This window comes from Eptatretus burgeri, chromosome 11 (assembly GCF_056783735.1).
Source record: "Eptatretus burgeri isolate ZD-2024b chromosome 11, Ebu_testis_v1, whole genome shotgun sequence".
NCBI lineage: Eukaryota > Metazoa > Chordata > Myxini > Myxiniformes > Myxinidae > Eptatretus > Eptatretus burgeri.
The window spans coordinates 80,200,923-80,213,162 of NC_140971.1; the positions used below are offsets into that span (position 1 = coordinate 80,200,923).

General features: G+C 43.8%; 1 protein-coding gene across 4 annotated transcripts in view; it reads left to right on the forward strand.

The window, feature by feature from the left end:
* The first annotated feature begins 732 nt into the window (after positions 1–732).
* The window catches only part of AGBL5 (AGBL carboxypeptidase 5), a 33,816-nt gene continuing 22,308 nt past the window's right edge, over positions 733–12,240 (forward strand). For 3 of the 4 annotated variants that reach the window (XM_085847146.1, XM_085847149.1, XM_085847150.1), the window contains exons 1-7: positions 735–890; positions 2,218–2,257; positions 2,565–2,790; positions 6,256–6,427; positions 9,673–9,839; positions 9,921–10,098; positions 10,327–10,505. In XM_085847146.1, coding sequence (XP_085703272.1) covers positions 2,603–2,790; positions 6,256–6,427; positions 9,673–9,839; positions 9,921–10,098; positions 10,327–10,505 — 884 coding nt within the window. In that variant the 5' untranslated portion in view covers positions 735–890; positions 2,218–2,257; positions 2,565–2,602. Of the gene's footprint in view, positions 891–2,217; positions 2,258–2,564; positions 2,791–6,255; positions 6,428–9,672; positions 9,840–9,920; positions 10,099–10,326; positions 10,506–12,240 lie in introns of all 4 variants that reach the window. The other variant, XM_085847148.1, reaches the window with a different exon arrangement.

Genomic DNA, 12,240 nt, shown 5'->3' on the forward strand with positions numbered 1-12,240 from the left:
TCTTCTTCTTTCTTTCTTTTTTCTTTTTGCACGTACAGGCACGTACTAGTACACCCAATTCACAAGAACGTCGGCACGAGCCTCCACTGATGATACGTTTGCACACAAACAACTCCCAATCAATTAAACCACATCTCCCAATCTTATGGCCAATCGATGAAAACATCTCGATTTTCCTGAATCTGATCACCTCCCTCCCTCTCTACCTCACCTCCAAGCGTTGCGTCATCTGCGTGTTTGGAAAGGCGACTCTTTTGTCCGCTATCCAAAACATTGATGTTATTTATAAATAATCACGGTCCCCAGCACAGACATCCTCCTCTTCCACAACTACTTCGCTTCCCGTCACCAAGCCAGTTTACAATCGAGCTGGCTTCTGCACTCTTCGCTAACCGATAGATAAATATCCGTGGTGCCTCATGAAATATCTTCTGAAAGTTTCGACGTCACGACATTCCTGATGCACTTCTCTCAAGCACCCAATCAGAGAGTTCAACGGGTAATGTTGAACTAACCGTTTTCGAGACGGGACAACACGCTCAACACGACAAGGATATATCTCAGGAATTTATTCGTCCCGTTTGGACGACCCTTTCCACTGACGTGGGAGTTCTTTCTTTCCACGGAAGGTATCTAAAAATCGAGCACCCTATCGGTTGCTAGGCGACGCGCGACTGAGCAACCAATTAAGAGCGTTTTTACTCAAAGAATGACGTCACTTCCAAGAAGCGTGCTTTCTATTGGTCGAAGTTGCTCGTCTGTTGTGTGGTGGAAAGGTGCGAAGAAGGAAAAGCCGTGGCATGTCGAAAATCCGTGATTAAATCTCGAAGTAAAGCAGACATCCCGTATTGCGTGGCTCACAAGGGTCTGGAGCCATTCATTGTGTGAAGGTAAGGATTGTTTTTCGTAGTTATTGGAATAGATAACCCCCTCTTCGTGCTCCGTCACCCATTAATTCAACGTTTTCTTTTCAAATGCCGGATAAATATCGACGGAAAACTGTTAACACTGATGCATTATCAAAAGGTGTTTGGTCATCATCTGCCAATAACGTGAGAATCACCAATCCAAAGACTCTTGTGCAACCATTGGCACGTCCGTCGGTATTTGCTCGTCGAGATTCTTCTTCTTCTTCTTTTTCTGCCTCTTCTTCTTACTTTCCTCCTCCTCTTCTTCCTCTTCTTCTTTATTCTTCTTCTTCTTTCTTCCTCTTCTTCTTCTTTCTTCCTCTTCTTGTATGAACTGTGTTCCCCATTGTGCTTCTTGTAACGTACTTGCCTGTTGTTCTGCTATGCTGTGGTAATATCGTTCCCTTTAATAGTAATATCGTTTGTAGAACAATTTTGAGTTTTGTATAAAAACCGTACAGCTACTGACGATACCACCATGGCCGCTATAAAGGATTCAAATGAGAACTCTCTCACGACTTTTACAAAATGAGTGACGGCGAAAAATAAATGCACACCTGACAGTCACACGAACAATGCAAACAGGAAACGAAGCACAAATTGGAGGAACATTGAGGCCAGTTACTGGAAAGCATCTATTTGTCATGAGCAAAAAATGTTGTATCAGTCTGACATGTTTTACCTGGAAGGTGATTTATCAAGAGGGGCCAAATTACCTTTTCCTTTGAGCCTGGTGTTGGCTCAGTGGTTAGTGTGGTGGCTTGGGATCCTAGGGTCCTGAGTTCAAGCCCCGTCGGCCGCTGAATTAATACACCAGGGGGTTGACTCAGCCTGTCGTCCTTCCGAGGTCGGCGAAATGAGTACTGGTTCAAGTGTGTGTACTGGTAGAGGGGCACTGCATCAGCGACACAGTTGCGCTTCGAGAAATGATAGCTATCCCGGCAGCTAAGCTGCCATACGACCACCACCACCCCCTTTTCCTTTATTCTGATTAATGTACATCTCCCCTCTCTGCACATAACACAGCATCATAATCAAAGAATGATAATAAAGGAGGACCGCGAGATGAATGAGAAGAGCTGTGACTTTGATGTTTGACCTTGTTACTGCATTCAACGAGCAATATGTCATTCAATAAGAGCTGTTTCTATTCCGTGTCCCCACATTCTAGATCCCAATTATTTTAGGGCTCACTCTCACGCTCACCTTGCATCCGTGATAAGCATTTCTCACCGGGTATTTATTTATTTATTTATTTTTGAGACGGGATTGTAATTTTGTTGTTTGTTGGTTTTGGTTTTCACTTTAGGTAATGCATGCCCTGGAAGTTGTCTTCCCAATGTGGGAAGGTAAGAATGAAAATTTTACTTCCAATTTCCTAATCCTATTAAATTAAAAAAAAAAAAAAAATTACAATGTGGGTTGCAAGGGATAATATGATGAATGTTTGACTGTATGACTGCTTATTAAGTACTTGTAAGCATCGATGAGCCAGATGCAAAGCCTCCATTCTTTTATTAATGTGGGTTAATAAACCTAATGTGACTAATGTTTACATTTATGTTCCTCCATTGTGTCATCGGTGCAGATCATGTGGAAGATTGAGCTTGATTTTGTTTTCACGTAAATTCCATCGAGCTCCCATTGCATTGACAGACATGGAGGCCTGAGGCCGGTGGAACTGAAGACTCGGCATGGAGATCCACTGTGACGGGCTCATCTTTACCACCAACTTCGATTCTGGGAACTTGGCCCATGTCGAAAGAGTGTCGGGAAAGGCCCTGGAGAGTGACGGCAGTGTGTACATCCAGCAGGCTGACTACGAGTTCAATGTTTGGACGAGATCAGACTGTGCCGGCACGGAGTTTGAGAATGGGAACAGGTGCATATGTTGTCATTTGCTTTGCTTTTTCTTATTATCCCCACACTTAAAAAAAAATGGGGGGGGGGGGTATTGTAATCTGCTCCTGTCTGTCTGTCCGTCACGCTATCTCCTCCTAAACGGTTGGGCAGAAATTCACTAAACTCGGTCGTTATGATCACCACATGGCACAAAGGTACAAGGTCAGTATCGCTTTTGGCTTCACTCCCTGGGCCTGGGTCAAAATGTCGAACACCAAAAAAATGCAATTACTGGCACATTTTAAAATGAAACTTGGTATAAATGCAATCACCATTGGGGGACGTGTGAAATATGTAACGATTCGTTTGATTTGACCACCAGCGTACGCCCTAGGGGCTGGGGACTTAGGGTCACAGAGGTAAAAACAGAATTCTTTTTTCAATTCAAAATTTGAAATCGGGTCATTCCTGGTGCCATCTTTCAACTTTGCCTTAGGTGGGAAGCGTGGGGATTTGCGACGGTGTGCCATCAACTTCGCTCTCGTTATTATTGGGTTGCCCCAAGGAACGTTCAACGTCCATCAAAATAATCCTTCAGCATATTCATAACAATATGGTATTATTTTATTAAGGACTATCTACATATTACTTCGAGTCTTTCGGGGTAAATTTAGAATGGGTAACTTTTAAAGGGAGGTTATGTGAGTTGGGAAGAAAGATGCAAGAAGTACAACGGTATTGGAAGGTGTGTGTGTGTGTGTGTGTGTGTGTGTGTGTGTGTGTGTGTGTGTGTGTGTGTGTGTGTGTGTGTGTGTGTGTGTGTGTGTGTGTGTGTGTGTGTGTGTGTGTGTGTGTGTAAATAATCCTTCAACCGTTTTCTATACCTGTACATTGGTTGTAGTTTGCACAGAATAGGAGAATGTATGAATGATAATGTGACATCAAAAATTGTTTTTCAAAAGAGTATTGAGTTAATTTTTATCACTCATTGCAACATCATGTTCTCATCACAGTAGCTACAGACCAGGAAATATCCAAAATGAGATATGGTGGTCAACCGTATCTGCTAACCCCTGGTCCAAAAACCTACTCTTGTGAAAGATGCCATAGAATCTTTATTGTATCCCGAGCAGATGAGAAAATTTGCTTAACGTCCTCTTCTAAAGGTAAGGCACTGCATTGGATGATATTTAATTGGATCTAATTCTGCGAGGAATCGAGCCCAATACTAGACAGTACTGAAGTCAAACATTATATTGTTGCGGATTTGGAAACCTTGTGCACACAAACAGACAGCAGTCCCTAAGCTTAGTTATTTTGATAAGTGTGTGTTTCTAGTTAGGGCCCCCTACCTGTGTCTAATGGGAATTACATACATGCGCTGCGAAGTTATTTTGATAGGATTTTTTTCTACAACAACAACCCCTGCTCGAGGAATCGTCCGCGCTGTTCGCGCGCTCACCAAGCGCTTCGTTCTGGCCTGGCGCCAAATAAGGGTATGCGTCATTTTGCGCCCAATGAGCGACGCGCGCGCAAAGTCGAGGCGTTCGGCCAATGGGAAGCCAGCGCGGGATACTGTTATTCCTCTTCCTGTTGGAGGGGCGGTCCTTTGCAAGAAGGCAGAGCCGTAACACGCGGTCCACCCAATGAGAGCAGGCCACGCATGAGCGGACCGTGCCCGAGGACTCGGAAAGGGAGAATAAATATGAGCGTCTGGTCTGCTCGAGCGCGGAACGCATCTCTCGACGCTGAGCGCGGAACGCATCTCGCTGGCGCTGGGCTGGACGCATCTCGCTGGCGCTTCTGCTCTCATCTCGTCGCCGACGCTGGTCTGGTCTGGTCTGGTCTGATCTTGACAAGAGCGCTGGTCTGGTCTCATCCTGGTTCGCTCATCTCGGCCAAACCACACGAGGCGGGAAGGTCCATTTCTCTTTCTGGGAATTTGTGTTTGCGTGTGTGTGTCTGGGGCCCCGTCTTTAAGTAGCAACTGGATAAGTGCTTTTTCTTGTACATTGCATTTCATTTCTTATAGTCAGTTTAACCCTGCTCTTATGTGTTCCTTCCCCACCTATTGTAAATAAATGTCCATATGTTGAATGTTTCAGCTCGTTCCTGTCCCTTCCTTCATTGGCTTAGCACGGTGCGTGTTGGGGAATTAAAAAGGCCATTGCTGCAGTAGTTATGCATTTAGACCGATGGGACCTCAGTAACCATCCACTCGGGTTACGCACGGGTCGAGCACGGTTGCGGCTCGCCCCGTTCGAGCTCCGTTGAGGGTGTGAATACTCGGTAGTTCACCACGTGGGCCTCGAGGTATTTTGAAGTTTGGCAAATATCCCTGTGCCCACGCAGTTGATTTATTGACGATTCACGGTCCTGTAAGGGACCCTTACCCTCGGAGTTATCCGAGGGTGACGATCTAGATTCCGGGCGTTCGGTGGAGCCGACCCTACTGCCCCACCTAGCGGTCCTGCTCGCAGCCGATACCCGGCCCACAGCAATATAAGCGTTGCCTTATGCTATGAGAGGTGAAGACACTGGACTAGCATCTCAGATGTTGTGGGTTCAAATCTGGCTGAAGGCAGCAATATTAAGGATTTGGATTATAAACTTGTGGCAACTGAGCTTGTCTCAGGAGAATTACTGTTTGTGATCAATATTGTTGGTAAAAATATGTTGTTGGCTTATTAATGACCTTTGGATATGGAGTAATATGCCTGCCCACCTGTTCTGATCACCAGTCCACACATTGTGTTTGATTCGACATGCCCTGAGGGCAGCATGAAATGGATGCTGAAATGCTCCATGTAAGATTACCCAAAATCCCTGTAAAAGTCAGTGCAACCCAAAATCCTTCTATCTGAAGAGAAAAACTTTCACAAAAAGCGATAGAATATGTTGTCACATCAACGGGTCTAATGCCACCCGTTGTGCCGGAGGTTCAAGATTTCCGCAGATGGGCAAAAAGTCTTTGTAGAAGGCGTAGCGTCCGTGCACCAATCCACCCTCTCTCTAATAGCAAGAAATTCTGTCATAATTTAACATTCCCCGAAGGGCCAGTGAAACCTGTTCCTAAACTAGCGGTTGGTCGAAGCATGCAAGAAGGCAGAAGGCAGGAAGATGTTTCTTATGATTTATGGGGTATGAGGAAGACGAGATGCTCATAAATAAATAATGTACAGATCTTGCGGTCAAGAGTCAAACAAATAAGGGAGCACACTTACTTACAATACAAACAAAACTATGAAGGGAGAGAGCTCAATTAGTAGCATATTCACCATTGAGCTGTCTCGTCTGAGTTTGATTGCTGAAACGTTTTTGATATTGCTTGCACAATAGAAGGGAGATGGCAACAAAACTGTTGCTTATTGTTTTGTGATTTTCAAAAATACTATCAACCGGACATGGCGGAATGTGGTTCTATGGAGTAAAATGATCAATGCCAATAATGTGCTGCTGTCCAATTTTTAAAAGTGTACACCATGTGAAACATTGTGCTTCACAGGACATGGTTTTATTTCGGAGTGAAGGGGGGAGTTCCAGGGAAGCTCATTAGGTTGAACATCCTGAACATGAACAAACAGATCAAACTTTATTCGCAAGGCATGGCTCCGCTTGTCCGGACGGTGCCGGGCAAGGCACGCTGGGAGCGCGTTCGTGATCGACCCACTTTCCAGGTACAAGGCCGTTGTGTGCTTGCATGTACTGCATAAGCATATTGATTGTTACCCAATATGTATACCCAACATTGGAGAGTGTAACGTGATTTAGGCATCATTACTATAATTCACAGACCGGTATATGTTTGTGTTTTTGTTTGTGTATGTGTTTGTTTGTCGCACTATTCCTCTGACAGTTCTGGGCCGATTACAACCAGACTTGCTACATAGGATCAGCATGACCACAATTAGTGCGTCGAGGTGTCTCTTATCTTTGCCGGTGATCTTGGGAGGTGGTGGGGGAGAAACGAAAAATTATCTGTGTAATGTGTAACGTGTAGCACCGCCTTCAGTTGAGAGAAGGTATTGCAAGTCCCACCCTTTACAGTGTAGTATTCCTGTCCCTACGTTTTCCAGTCTCCTACGAAGGAAGTCTCAGTTTCAACTGTGAAGAGAAGACTTCGAGCTGCAGGTTTGACAGGTCAAGTGGCAGTAAGAAAGCCATTGCTAAGATGGCAAAATATGAAAAAGAGGCTTGCCTGGGCCATGAAGCACCGCCAGTGGACTACTGAAAACTGGAAGGTCTTGTGGACCGATGAATCAAAATTTAAAATCTTCGGTTCATCATGCAGGGTTTTTGTACGCCGTCAAGTAGGCGAAAGGATGGTTCCTCATTGTGAGACACCAACTGTCAAACATGGAAGAGGAAGCGTGATGATCTGGGGCTCTTTTGCTGGATCCAGAGTCGGCGACTTGCACAGAGTGACTGGTACCCTGCACCAAAAGGGCTACCACAGCATTTTGCAGCACCATGCAATACCCTCTGGTCTCCACCTAGTTGGTCAGGGGTTCATCCTACAGCAAGATAACGACCCAAAACATACCTCCAGGCTATGTCAGAACTACCTTAGAAGAAAAGAACAAGACGGTAGGCTTCAAATCATGGAATGGCCAGCACAGCCTCCAGACTTAAACCCCATCGAGCTGGTTCGGGATGAACTGGACAGAAGGGTGAAAGCAAAGCAACCTACAAGTGCAACACATTTGTGGGAACTTCTGCAACAGTGTTGGGAAGAACTTTCCAAAAAAATATTTGATTTCCATTGAAGAAAGAATGCCACAAGTATGTTCGGCTGTTATATCTGCAAAAGGTGGCTACTTTGATGAGTCCAAAATTTAGATGAAATTTTGTTGAACAAAACGATTCCATGATGTCTTTTTATCTGCAATTGTTTATTTGTTCTATGCTTTAATTTCACAGTACAATGAAACATTAAACTGCTTAAATTTCAGTAAAAACTGGAAAAATGGGGGTGTTCTAAAATTTTTGAATGGTAGTGTATTTTGAATTACACATGTGAATAAGGATAATAACATCACCCACATGGCCAGTCCCATAGGGAACCAGTGCTCTTCTAGTTATTACAATGCAGCAAGATTATGCAGTCTCTATACTCTACAATGCAGCACCGGAACCGAAAGGTTTTTTGTTGTTGTTGTTCTTGGAAATGCAAAGGTAGCAGTTACTGTACTGATTTTTAAGCCTCCCGCTATAGTATAGGCGAAGGCTTATAGTTGTTGTAGAGTTTGTTTTTCCAATTAGTGCCCCCAATTTTTAGCTTACCTGGAATATAGTTCCAGAGAGCTTATGGGATGGTGCATCGTCCGTCAGTCCGTCCACAAACACCTGCTTCTCTGAAACTACACACACAATTCTGATGAAACTTCACCACAACCTTCATAACCCTTTATGTACCTAAGTTTGTTCGTGGCATTAAAAAAAAAAATCGGGCTCTAAGGAGGTCTACAGGGACGGGGGAGAGGGGTTGTCCCGCCAAAAGTCTCTTACTGACTCGCTTGAAGCATGATCATGGCCTTATATAGCCAGGGCTCCTGCTTCCTGCTATGCCGGTCTCGTTCATGCGCTGTCGATGTCTCAGCTGTCCGAGGTAGCACATGTGGCACAGCCATGGTTGTGAAATCCGTGTTTGACGTTCCGTAGTAACACACGTGGAACAGCTGGGGAATCTAACTTTTCACGTGATTCTGGTCAATGCTAAATGGGATTTAAAAATGCTTATGTTGACACTCATTAACCCCGTACCCCGTAAACAAAAAGCCCCCATAAACACCCTGAATGAGCGCATATTTTGATGTAGTCGATATGCTTTGGTACATCATGGGTGAAGAATGTTGTTGTGAAGTTTCATCAAAATCGTGTTTGTAGTTTCGGAGAAGAGAGCGAATTCGTATTTTGGGGGATCACCCCCCCCACAGAACCCTTTATTGAGTGCAGATTTTAATGTGGTCGATACACTTTGGTCTGTCATGGGTGATGAATGATGCGGCCAAGTTTCATTGAAATCGTGTTTGTAGTTCCGGAGGAGATGGGAAATGCGTATTTTGGAGGGTCAACCTCCTCCCCCACCCACAGACCCCCTTAATGAGCGCATATTTTGATGCGGTCGATTGACTTTGGTGCATCACTGGTGATAAAGGTTGTGGGCAAGCTTCATCAAAATTGTTTGTGTAGTTTTTGAGAAGACAGGAAATACCTTTTGTGGGAAGGGGGGGAGTCAAAAAAGCCCCCAGAGACCTTATTGAGCGCAGATTTTGATGCAGTCAATACACCTTCGTTTGGCATCAGATACCAAGCTTGTGGCCAAGTTTTATCAAAATTTTGTGTTTGGTTCAAGCAATAATGACAATTGTTTACGGACTGACTCACTCACTCACACAGCCCGATCGCATAAGCTCACCTGATTAAAGTCCAGGTGAGCTAAAAATGATTGAAGAAGTTAAACAAGCTCAGACATCTATTGTTGACCACATGTCTGCTGCAAGTGGTATGTACATGACCAACATAATGTTAAGTCACATTTGAATGCTGGATATTCATATTGTATTGTCAATGTCATAATATTTTTTCATCAAATCATTCCTTAAAATTCCGATGACAATTTATTCATATTTTAATTCATCCATTCAGGAGACAAAGATATGAACATTGGCAACTGGAGGCATAAAATAATCTCACTTTCATCCCTTGCCTATTTTATATTTTCAAAGCCTGCTGTCCAGGCTTCACCAATCAGAGCAGAGTCGGCAATATAATTTCTGCACTAGAACTGACATCTTGAACACATTCTAGTTACCTTAATCGATGATTTTAAGTGTCCAAATTGGATTAGCCTGCTCAGAAGATGGCTGGACGGCTGGTTGCTGAACATAATGGTGGCCTTCGGCTCCTTCCTGCCTTTTAGATGGTGGACAATCAGTTTGTGCTTTCCTTTGCACACCGCTTTCTGGAGTCGCACGGATCTGTCACCTACTTCGCTTTCTGCTACCCATTCTCCTACAGCGATTGCCAGACAATGCTGCAGGAGTTGGACACCAGGTTTTCCAACTGTCAGCACCTCAATCCAGGCTGGTACAAAGCTACAAAATGCTTTAAGTTTATGCCACACTTACAGGTGCTCCTTGGTTTATGGGCTATGTTTCATACCCTCAGCCCCCCAGATACCATCTTCTACCAGCGAGAGTTGCTTTGCCAGTCGTTGGACGGACGTCGTGTCGACCTGCTCACGATATCATCCTGCCATGGTTTGATGGAAGAGAGAGAACCTCGTATTGAAGGCCTTTTCCCCATGATAAATGAACGTCGACCCCCAACCTTTCAGGGAAAGCGGGTAATCTGTCCTTCGACAGTTTTTAAGCCAAGCATAATGGGGTAACTTTACAATGACCCTCATAAAACATCATATAAACTCTTTTTATCAGATTCTCATCAGAAAAGGCATGGGGGTTGGGGGTGGTTATAAAGGGACAACTTGGTTTCCTACTTTCCCACTGCCCCTTCTCCAATCACGTGCGAGCCTTACTCAAAGCACCCCTGGGTATTTCCATTGGGGCTGCAGGTATTCTTTCTCAGCAGTCGCGTGCATCCCGGCGAAACTCCCTCGAGCTTTGTGTTCAATGGCTTTCTGGAGTTTCTCCTACGACAAGATGATCCACGTGCGCAGACTCTGCGCCGCATGTTTGTCTTCAAACTCATTCCGATGCTGAACCCCGACGGCGTCTTTCACGGCCACTACAGGTGCAAAGATGAAATCTAAACACTTTTTGGTCGGTTGAATCGACCCAGGAATCATGGGGTGATGCCCTTGGACGTATTCCACAATGGATAATAAGGACATGATTGTGAATTGATACCATTGCTTGTTTTTTTAATCTGCTCACATTTTAATCCACAGTTTTATGATTAGCGGAACATTCTTTGAAATAGACAAGGAACGTTCACTGAGGCAAGTCACACCTTTTGTGTGCCAGTGAAGAAATGCAAGTGTCCTTCTTTGCATTTTGAGCTTGTGTTTTTTTGGAGACCAGTACACCCACTCCCCCTGCGGGAGTGGCAGGAAGGGTCATGCCAGTATCCTTTCTGGGGTATATAGATTACAGTAGATCTAGGCTCGGATCCGTTAGTCTGTGGGGTGCGCGATAAGCATATAACACCTCAAGAACGTTGGGTTTACTCCCTTTCAATTTTAGTGTGTTAAACAGCAGTAACGACTGTTTAAAAAGGTAATCATATGTATTTGTGGTTTATAATTTTTTTTTACTTCCGGAGTGTGTTCAATTACCAAGTTTCTTAAAGCGCACTCGCCAAGTAGCTTATGCACTCATTCGAAACCATTGATAAGAACGACTGGCTTGGCATACACATGATAACTGATTGAACATAACTCGCTGTTTGGTAACTGAACATATCACCGGTAGGGGTGCCCCACGAAATGCCACGATAAGCTAATTAGACATATTAACACAGCATTTGTCAAAGGAGGAAAAACCCACTGGGGAGGGGGGGGGATATTATTCGGGTACTGTAGGGTTCCCTATTGTTTTTGTATTGTCTTTTTTTTCTTCCACTGGATATTCTCACTGTTTAAATTCATTTTCTCTGCAACCCGCTTGAGCGATTGACGCAAACCTTTCACCAAAGGAGCGTTGACCCATGGATAATTTTTTTGATCGTAACTATGATGTCATAGGTCATGTCATGTTGGACAAAAGGCAAAACTTTGGATGTGTTCTTCTTCAGAACTGTTCCATGAAAAAAATTGAATCTTGGCAGAGATCAGGATCTCACCAATGGGAACAATGTTTGTTAATGATGACACCATCGATGCCTTAATGATGATGTCATAATTGGATATGCCTTTTTAAAAATTTTACTCGATCAATATGAAAATTTTTTGGGGTGATCGACGAAGAATTTGGTTTGGTGAAAAAAAATTGATGACATCATCAATGACATGGATTGGCACCCATGTTTTTTTTGAAAAAAAGACCTACAAAAGTGTTCTTCTCTAAAATGGCTAAACAGATCGAGGGGAAACTTTACAGGAATGATCGGCTACAGTTGGGGATATACAATTGATCACTAAAATGCCATGAGTCACGTAGTCTGGCAGCTTTGATGGATTTTAGCAAAAACCTTAAAAAATTCTCTCTCAAACTGCCAAACCAATTGACGTGAAACTTTAACTGTGTCATTGACTACCATTGGGGATATACCATTGATGTCATCGGTCACGTGGTCTGGCAGCCCATATTGGAATGAAGGAAAATCTTTTTAAAATTATTGATCTGAAACCGCTTAACCTATCTGCAAAACTTGAAAAATATGATCCAATGCCATTGCTGCACATAGTGTGAAAACTATGACATCATTGATCATGTGTTTGGCAGCCACATTCAATAGAAAAACGAAACCTCACAAATGTGATTGACCACTCGGTGTGAGTGTGGTTTTAAATTGATGATGTTATAGG